This window comes from Notothenia coriiceps, unplaced genomic scaffold, assembly GCF_000735185.1.
Source record: "Notothenia coriiceps isolate Sejong01 unplaced genomic scaffold, NC01 NC01_scaffold00024114, whole genome shotgun sequence".
Taxonomy (NCBI): Eukaryota; Metazoa; Chordata; class Actinopteri; order Perciformes; family Nototheniidae; genus Notothenia; species Notothenia coriiceps.
Window position 1 is genome coordinate 1 of NW_011356815.1, and position 10709 is coordinate 10709.

At 39.0% G+C, this 10709-nt stretch overlaps 1 protein-coding gene across 1 annotated transcript; it reads left to right on the plus strand.

Moving 5' to 3' along the window:
* Positions 1–4706: 4706 nt before the first annotated feature.
* Positions 4707–10230, plus strand: LOC104954875 (CUB and sushi domain-containing protein 3-like; the record flags this gene model as incomplete). Its single annotated transcript, XM_010782075.1, has 2 exons — positions 4707–4883; positions 10048–10230. Coding segments are annotated over 2 exons (360 nt in total), but the record flags the coding sequence as incomplete, so codon positions are not given.
* Between the last annotated feature and the right edge of the window lie 479 nt (positions 10231–10709).

The following is a 10709-nucleotide window of genomic DNA, read 5'->3' on the forward strand; positions in this document are numbered from 1 at the left end:
GTTTAAATAGGGGGCCTACAAAACGATCAGCCCCAGGGCCTGATGGCAGGTTAAGGCGGGCTTATACACACGGTATCACTCCGCAGCCGCACCCCATCAGTAACGTCCTGATGGTATATGTGCGCGGCACCATTACTACAGACGGTCAACTTGAAAAATCACTCGCAAATTGTTAACGATGCCGAGCCGCTTTAAAGTACACAAGTAGTACGAGGAACTTAGCGACGCACATAAAGAGGCGACGTGGGGTCTGCGGCTGAAAAGAGAAACCTGAAAGTGAGACATATGAGTTAAATAACTCAGTGAGGTGTTCTGTCAGAGAGAGGTGTTTAGCTTACAGCAGCCTGTGACGGCCAATAATAATTTAAATGTCTTCCTTACTGTAAGCAGTTATGAAATACCTGTTTGTGAAAGGTTATTTGTTTTCTTTATTGTTCAGATAGAAACCACTGCTTTCTGCTCACTGGTGAGTTAGCCTCTGAGTGTTAAGCACATCAGGCTGGCAGCTGTATGGGCATTGCTCTATGGTAGCTGTTATTTGCACATTGTTAATCATGAGCAATGCATCCTTACATTGTTTAACTGTGAGGTGTTATACAACAATTGTACTCTGGAGAGCTTTTAAAGGTAAAAAAATAAACGGCATGATGGGATGTGCAGTACCAAATATGTAAAGCACTTTTTTGTTAATGTATGATTTGCTGCATATAAGGAATAAAACAAAAATCCTCTGTCGTACCATATTGAAGTATCATTATTTTTGCATCGTGTTTAATCGCATCGTATCGCCCCGAATCGCATAATGTTGAATCAAATCGTATCGAACTGTATCGCAACAGGGGTGAATCGTATCGTATCGCATCGCCTGGTGTTTCAAAGGTATCGTTAATGTATCGTATCGTGGCAACGTATCGAGATGCGCATCGCATCGGCCTCAGTGATGGAGATGCACATCCCTACTATGGAGAGAATAATAAACAAACAACTAAAAACTTACAAATAAACATTTCTGACATTTAAAAAAACGAGACCAGATACAAATATAGCCACCCTTCTCTTCCATGGCAGTCACAAGCCTTCCATTCATGGAGTCTGTCAGTTTCTTGATCTGTTGACGATCACCTTTTGTTGCAGCAGCAACTCAAGCCTCCCAGACACTGTTCAGAGAGCTGTATTGTCTTCCTTCACTGTACATCTCTTGTTTAAGAAGGGCCCACAAGTTCTCAATAGGGTTTAGGTCAGGTGAGTAAGGGGGCCATGTCATTATTATTTCATCTTTAAGGCCTTTACTGGCTAACCACGCTGTGAAGTATTTTGATAAATGCAATGGAACATTGTCCTGCATACAAATCATGGTCTTCTTGAAAGACGCAGAGTTTTTTCCTGTACCATTGCTCGAAGAAAATGTCTTCTAAAAAATGGCAGTGGATTTTTGTGAGCTGATTTTGAGTCCATCTTTAACCCGAAAAAGCTCTAGCTCATTTTTAATAGTACCAGCCCATACCAGTACCCCACCTCCATGGTGTCTGAGTCAAAGTAAAGCTCTGTGCCCTTTACTGATCCAGCATCCACCCATCTTGCCGGTCAGAGTCACTCTCATCTCATCAGTCCTTAAAGCCTTTGAAAAATATGTCTTCACATATTTCTTGGCCCAATCTTGACGTTTCACCTTATGTGTCTTGTTCAGTAGTGTTCAGGGTTTCAGCCTTCCTTACGTTGGCCATGTCACTTTGTACTTCTGGAAACTCCAGGTTGGTTACAGTTCTGGAATATCACGTTCGATTTTTCTCAAATCTTTTCCATTTAATAAGTGTCTTTTTTCTCAATATGTTTCCTGCGACCCTTTTGAGTATTTGAGACAAAACGTTTGAGGGTTCTATGATCACGACCCAATATCTTAGCAATTTCAAGATGTTGCATCCCTCTGAAAGACATTTAAACATTTTTTGAGTTTTCAGAGTCAGTTAAATCTCTTTTTTGGCCATTTTGCACGAGACAAATGAGCTGTGTAATAGTTATGCACACCTTCATGTAGGGTGTTGATCTCCTTAGGCCAAACCCTCCCTCATTACACAAATACACATCACCTGATATCTTAAATCCAATACGCATTCAAGTTTATACAGCTTGGAGTTGGAAAATGTGCATTCAAATTATGATATGGTCCAAATACTCACTTTGCACACAGTGTAATTTGTATAATAGTGTAATAATTGTTATGATTATAAAACAAAATCAGTAAAGTACCCCAATTTTATTTTGTTTAAAACTGTTTATATACTTCTTTTATCCAAAAGTAATGTTTTGTTATATTACATAAACTTGCACCAGCTGTGGTATCAAAGACCGTATGCAGTACATGGGCACCCTGCGAGTCTGAATGAGCACACAGTGTAAAGGCAGGTGCTCATGTGAATCCACACCTACACACACAAATGATTGCAAAAGCTCACTAACACAGCACTGCAGCAGATGGATCAGTATCTCTCTGATGCAGTCTGGTATTTCCTGCCAGCACATGCACTGTGACTAGCTTCCAGATTGCAACCAAAAAATTAATTAATTCTAGACACCTAAAGCCAAGTTCCATTTGTATTGTGATAAATGAATCATTGTGGATTCTGAAGATATTAGTTCACAGAACGACAGCTCCACATCTTGCATGACTTACCCCCAGGGATCAACCGGATATTGAAGCAAATGTTTGAATGCTTCTGCTCTCTTCCACTTACTGTCCGTGTGCTAATGTCATTTCTTTATGATTGTCAAATGAACAGGCTCTTCAACTACCCTTTGTGCATTTCCCTGAAGTTACATTTTCTTGGTTCTCCCTCTTTTACTTTTCTGTCTTTTACTCTCTGCGCTGCGTTTCCCCTGATGTCAGCCTTTTGTCTTGCTTCTCCCTTGAATTCTCTCCATCTCAATCTTGTTGTCTGGCTTTCTCTCCATCCCCGTCCTCTTCCCTCAATATGTCCCTCCACTGTCTCTCCCTCTCTCTCCTTTGGTCAGTCTTACCCTCCCTCCTCTCCTCTTACCCCACATCTTTCATCCACTACCTTTTTATCTCTCCATCACCCCGCTGAACTACTGATTTAAAGATTGTTTTAGATGTCCCTCCACCTCAGGAAGGAGGGGGCAGGAATTCACTGGAGCCTGAATGAGTTTCTGTGCTGTCTGTCTGTGATCTAAAGCCCTGTCTGCAGTTAAAGCCCATCCATCCGTTATCCACAACCTTTCACAGTCTCTGGAAAACAGTCACTGTGGATATTTAGTTTAATATCCATCTTACAGTACCATCAGGGCCCGTTTTGTCTGTCTGTCATCATGTCTGTCTTGAATTATTAAGAGAGGAGCCAAAAAGGCTACAATACTTTATGTGTGTGTGTGTGTGTGTGTGTGTGTGTGTGTGTGTGTGTGTGTGTGTGTGTGTGTGTGTGTGTGTGTGTGTGTGTGTGTGCGTGTTCTTGTGTGTGCAGTTACAGTACAGTAAAGTGAGCATGATGGCACCGTGTGTGTGTGTGTGTGTGTGTGTGTGTGTGTGCGCGCGCATGTTCTTGTGTGTGCAGTTACAGTACAGTAAAGTGAGCATGATGGCACCTTGTGTGTGTGTGTGTGTGTGTGTGTGTGTGTGTGTGTGTGTGTGTGTGTGTGTGTGTGTGTGTGTGTGTTGTACGTGCCTGAATGATGTGTTTGTACTATGATTCAATTTTGTGTGAATGCATGTCATAATGGAGAAATCCCCACAGCGCAACTACACGTCTGTCTCCTACAAGAATCACTATTTCAGATTTTCCGGGCAATTAGATGATTGAGAGAGCAAATCTGTTTGGTAATTAGACATGATATGGAGCAGAAGAACAACACATGACAACAACTCTGTCCTTTCTCCTCTTCAGGGAAACATTTTGGTTGGAGTATTCTGGAAATGCTAAAACAGATACCTTAATGTAGTAAGCACGCCATTCTGCCTCGTTGCTGAATCCAATGTGTGCTTTAATTTCTCACAAGTGATATTTCATAATTCCAAATAATTCCAAATCTGTTCATAATTTTGCTACATTTTAAACTAAAAGCCCTGTTATTGTTAGATCACAGCTGCCAATTTTCACATTACTCCCACATTCCTCTTGTTTTTATACAGCACTAACTGTCATTACCAGGGATGTATTATGAGACATGACAATACAAAAACTGCACTTCATTTACTGGCGAACCATCGATACTGTGATGAGGATTTGTCTAACACTACTACACCTGCTCATTAACCTCTCTTAGTAAATAGATATTGCTTTATAGATTTGGGATTCTTTAGTTTAAAGCTCTTAAAACTGAAAAACAGTTCTGCCTTGCATCTCCTGATGTGAGGCACAAGCGTATAATGGCGAACTCTGAGTCAACTATTTCTATCCGTGCTTTCCACACTGTTCCACCTGAGTGCTCATAGGACTGTGTCAAGAAACAACAAATATCATATCAGGTCAAAAGAAAAACAGCAATTATTTCATAAATAAATATTACTATTGACACCATTTTGATGGAATACATTTTTCACAGGCCCTTCATCCCCTTGAGACCTTCAGAAGCTGTTGCAGCCACCTTGGGGGGTCCCAGCCTGAGCATGGAATCACTGATATGGAAAATAAAAAATCCATTACTATTTTACATCCCTAACCTTCGCCTCCTCTCTTCTCGCCCCTGTGTTACAGCGGTACAGTGTGGGAACCCAACCACACCTGCTCACGGACGTATTTCTCGCGTGGACGGCACAACCTTCTCCCACTCCATCGTGTACTCTTGTATGGAGGACTACTTCCTCACTGGCTCGCCCACACGCCAGTGCCTCGCAAATGGAACATGGTCTGGAGCAGCTCCAAACTGCACAAGTGAGTTTTATATGCACAAAATAACAGAAACGCAACTGAGCACAATGTATTGTTGCTCGGCTGATCTTGATTTAGCTTGAAAAACAACAAGATATGCGCTCCCTTTCTGCGTGGCAGTAAATCCTGGCTGCCCAATTACTATCGTCCATGTATGTCAGTATCTCAAGAGTCTGCTGTGATTCTTTATAAACAAATTAGACTTGTAATGTATACAGTAAGGCAGATAGCCCCCTTTGAAAAGAACTATGACAGACAGGACTGATTTTTCGTTCCCTATTTCTTCCAAAAGTAGGCGCTCTAAATGATCCACAGAGGTGTTAAATAGCGCATACATCTCTTTGAGTCTTCTCTCGCTGCGAAGCGTCTGAACTGTCAGGCATTTTTTATTGTCTGGATCAAATGAGCCTTGCAGTAATTAAGAAGTATGCCAATCTATATTCAATTTGCACGAGGGTAACTATCAAACAAAATTACACATTGTTCTTCTCTCTGAAAATCCCCATTTTCTCTTTTTTTCCTCATTCTTCTTTCTTGTTATTGAATCACAAGGAAAGATAAATGGTATGGGCATAATTTTCAATTTTGGAATGAAATTAGTCTCTGGATAGATATACACAGGGATGGAGGGAGGAAGAAAGAAAGATTGAAAGCTGGATTGAATAATAATGATCAAACATTCAGGAAGGCAGAATAGCTTTCCTGCCTCGTTTGCCAACTTGTAACCCTGCTCATCACCAAACGTATTATTGCTACCCTCCTGTATGCTATCAGGTCACATTTTAGTGGTCAGTTCAGGGGCATCAAAATGCCATCAACATCAACAAGATGCCAAGATTGGCTCAGTGTGCCTTCATTAAGGAGGCAATCATTTTCACGGTTCATAGGTAATCGATCATTTAGGTTACCAAATCAAAGTCACACAACCTTCTCAAGGGGAGAGAGAAAATGTGTTCCTTCCTTTTTTTTATGTTTCATAAATGAAATGTATAGAGCATTTTAGGGAATTAGGGAAAGTGCACTAGGAAACATACATGCTCGCTAAACTGTGAAATGAAACCATAGAGCACTTTATAAAGCGCACAGTAAACACGGATTATACACAAAAACGGTTTATCTTGTAACGTGCTGCAATCCTAATGATTTCTTCTCCTTTCTTTTTACTTGTTCTTGTATTCTTCTCTTGTCTTCTCAATTTCTTTCCTCTCACCATTTAACCACCAGCACAGTCCATGTGGATGTGGGGTAATGGGATGTGGGGATGGAAGATAGCATTAAATGAAGTCATCCGTGCAAAATGCCTATTAGTGCATTTAGCAGTAACCACTCAGATTTCTGCCTCAATCTGATTCCTAAAACGTATTTAATTGACCAACATTTTTATCGTATAGTTGTGTATATAAAGCTTCCAAAAAACTAAATTAAAAGTCTGACTAAAACTGAAATAAGTCTTAATTGGTTTCCACATCAATGCTTTGACATAAAAAGGAAATAAACTCTTCATAATGCTGCATCGTTTGTCACTAACTCGCTTACAATAAATTAGCATAGTTAAAAAAAATCATGCAGTTGGACATACAGAGATCTGTTACTGACCAACGCATTTGAATGCAGGTTTTACTTGGAGCAGTTACTGCAGTGCATGTACATTCCCCTGAATTCCTGCCGTAACCTATTTTCTCCCAGTAACCTGTTGTTCTGGGAGCAAGTCAATGTTGTAAATTAAAAAGCTGTATAGTTTAGTTGTTGAGAAGTCAACAGCCTGCAGCTTCTCTGCATTGTGCTGACTGACTGTTTAAAAAAAAAAAGTACTGCTGATAGACAGAAACATAAACATTTGCATTCATGCACAGTACACACATGCTTTTCCTGTCACTCTATCTAATAAGATCAACTTCCATAGCCACACGAGATATTTTGTGTTGATACAAATTTCTCAGCTGTCTTTCATTTCATGCCAGCTGCTTCTGGCTTATGTTGGGAGACACATATCATGCTTAATTTAAGATAATGTGTTGCAGTCCAATTTGTGTGGCTCAGATTCAAAGTGGACTGAAGAACTGAACTGCCGCAAACAAAAACATTTAAGTATAGACACCAAAATGTGTGCATTCACACATACAGTAATGTAGTTACACTACAACAGCTGTGGAATGTGCATTTACTAAGCTCATAGGGATATTCTTAAATACATTATTATATTATTTTATTCCACTTTCTACTTCTAGCACTCTACATTTCATATGGATAATTTATGATATATATATATTTAAAGCATTAAAGTGTTGCTTTTAGCACGCCGTTAAGATTCACAGATTAAGATTTCTGCATCCAAAACATACACAGAGTTAATACATATGCTCCTTTCCATAAAAAAACCCAAAAGTTCATATAAGTGCAGCTGAAATTATGGTTTAAGAATAAATACTTTCAAAAAGAAGCTCCAAATCAATATTCTGGCAGGAAGTAGAAAAACATTCAATTATACGTTAACAAATAATGCTGCACAAATGGCCTTCTTCAGGTTGTTTTATTCCAATTTATTCCATCCATTTTTATTTCATACTTTATTGCCATATCAACATGACTGATTTGAATATTTCTCAGTGAGCATCTTAAGCAAAGACAAAGCAAGACAAATAGTAAAGCCACTCACTCATAAAGCACATCATACTTTAAAAAAAGTATAAAACCGACAGTTAATATCCATAACCATAACATAGTCGTTAAAGCATAAAACAAATGGGTAAAATCAAATCAAATAAAACACGGCAGACCATAGAGAACAACATAGATAAAACACTAGCACCTGTAGGGAAATTAGCAGGAATATCAAACAACCCACTAAATAAAGTGCTTGAAGTGCATTAAAAACATCTGCTCAACAGTACACTTATTTATCCTGCCAAGTGGCCTGCAGTGCTGTTTGGTTCGTGTTTATTTGCAGAATATGTGCCGTTTGGGAACCTGGGTGTTCTGGTCTCAGTGCTTCTTCAGGCTTGTCTGATAGTAATAACTGTAATTTCTATAAAAACTAAATTATTGGCTGTTGGACTGCACAGCTTAACATATTTTCTGAATGCTCATTAACAAAGAACACATCAGTTTTACCTTTTCATATTTCTAACTAAAGTCGGGATGGAATGATGGGTATAGTACACTGGATCTGGGATTCATTAAGTAACAAGGATATTGTTGCCTAGATAAACAATTTCTTGTTCAGTTAATTACTATATGCGTGGATAAATACCACTTTCAGTATGAGCAGGAAAATATGTTCTTGCTTGATTTAGAGTAACTGACCCAAAAAATGAATTCATTATCTGCACAATCAGGAAAGCCCAAGACAGGTTGGTTTTATTACTCACACAAACCATTTCCATAAAATGCACACAGCAGAGCTTTTGTAAAAAATAAAAACCATTGACTCAAACATGACTCATTGCTTATCAAACATATCAATCGTAACTGTACTGTAATTCAATCAACTGACATAGATTACAGGTGCCATAATGCGGTTACTTTGAGGTGGATGTAAAATGGAATTCCTTATCAGATAGCACACATCAAATAACCATATAAACCTGTGCCATAGATCAAACCTGTGCCATAGATCAAACAAACATCAAACATATAATCATCCATATAACAAGATTTTCAGCATGGTACTGTTTTAACTGTTGGTATAAATTCATTAGAAAGTGAGCAGGATTGAACAGCTATTAACTCGAAACCTCAGGTGGTGGCAAAGAGAGACCAGACTTCTCTTCTGTGTTCACATCTAGCCCTCTGATATATCTCGTCAGGATACAAAGTTATTCACCCAGCGATGATAAATGTGTCCAAGTGTTGAGGTCCTTGGCAGCAGTTGAAAATAAACAAACAGAAATTGATTTAAGGGAAGAGGCGTTAGCAGGGACAGCCATATGCATCAAACTGGCTTCTTACATTAAAGTGAACAAGTCGGGAATGATTTTGTAATAAGTATACACAAATTAGGTCTGTAAGATTAAACAAGGTCTATGAAAAAGCAATCAAATGCAGGATGGCAATTTACACTTCAGAGATAGCACTAGTTTAAGACCTGACTGTGTACTGGGCCAACACTCGGCCATCTGTTTACTTTGGAGAAATGGTGCCATAAGAAGAAGAAGAAGAAGCCAAGAATAGCCATGTGAAAAAAGAGACTGAACCAGAATGAGTGAGGGAGAGGAGCTTCCCAACAATACTTTATTTAGTCGTTTTTTTTTATTCAGACAAAATATTTACCAATATCTCCAAAATGATACAACCAGGTGCATAGAAGGGGAATATATAGATACAACAGAATATAGCTATTAGGAATACTATAACAAAACAGACAGCACAACGGATGCTGTGTGATGATGCCTAATAGGCTAATATGGCTACAGCTGTATAATCAATGCCTATCAATATCTCCTTTCTCCACATAATTGAACATCATAATAGACGCCGTGAAAATCATTTTTTAGTTATTTTTATTTCCCAGCATATGCACAGGCAATCTAATTTGTAAAAATCTGCTGCACAAAACTTTTATATTTTAATGTCGGTTTATAGAATCATGCAAAACTAATACAAGGCTGCTATACAATGTTCATACTGCAAGTGTTGTTGCATTTTAATAAGGAATTGTCAAGAAGACTTTTATTTAATGCCGAATACGTAGTTGCATGTTTATTATACTGTCCAGTGGAAACATTTTTTTCCCACAATGAACTCCTATTTGGTGGAAAAACTCAATGATGCTATGTTCAGTAAGCCATATTCATCATGCTGTATTCGGCACCAGGAAAACGTTCAGACTAAATATGTGGTCGAGAGGATGATTATTAATCTCCACCCACCATTTTTGCCTTTAGCTGCACACAATTAGCAAGTGCATGATAATGCCCTGTTGGCTTAAATGAACAAATGCAAGATAAGGAAACCACCAACCTCGCATGGAAAAGCTTAAAAGAAGAACAATTCTATAATGAAACGCATGTCCTCCCTGTCTTCAGAAAATATATTTAAAATGTATGTTTTATTTTAAATATAGGTTATATATCATATTGCAACTCAGTGACAACTCAGTATGTCACTGCTCAACACAATTGAATGTGATATCTGATGCAAGTTCCTTATTTTTCACGACCGATGACAGTGATCACCTGTGGCGACCCCGGTATCCCAGCAAATGGACTCAGATTTGGAGAAGAGTTCACGGTGGGCCAGAATGTGACGTACATGTGTCAGCCTGGGTACGTGATGATCGGAGAGGACAGCGCTGATGCAAGGACCTGCACCAGAAATGGCACCTGGAGTGGCACCATGCCAGCGTGCAAAGGTAATAACCACCCACAAAATGCACACACTCGCATACACTGCATTGTGGACGCTAGACAGTCAACCTTGATAACCATCAGACCGTTCTGTAACAACCTTGGCATCTTAGCTCACTGTCACATGCGAAATAAAGTACATGCTTACTTCATGAAATCTAATAAGATTAGAAAGCAAGGTGACACAGAACTTCTATATGGTCGCATAGCGTCATATTGTGTGCTTCAGTGTGTTGATAACGGAATTACCAACAACACATAAGGTTGAATCTCTACAGTCACTTCACAAATGCAGGCGCCTATATTCGGATATTAAGTATAAACATACACCCACATAAACATTTCATGCAATTTTGAATGTGTTTTGCAAAATGGTGTCCAGTGAATCACTACATTACAAAAGTGCTACTATATTTAATGAGTCCCTAGATAAAAGAAAGCCTCACTCGACTGGCTTTCAGAAAAGAAAAAAGGGAGGTAATAC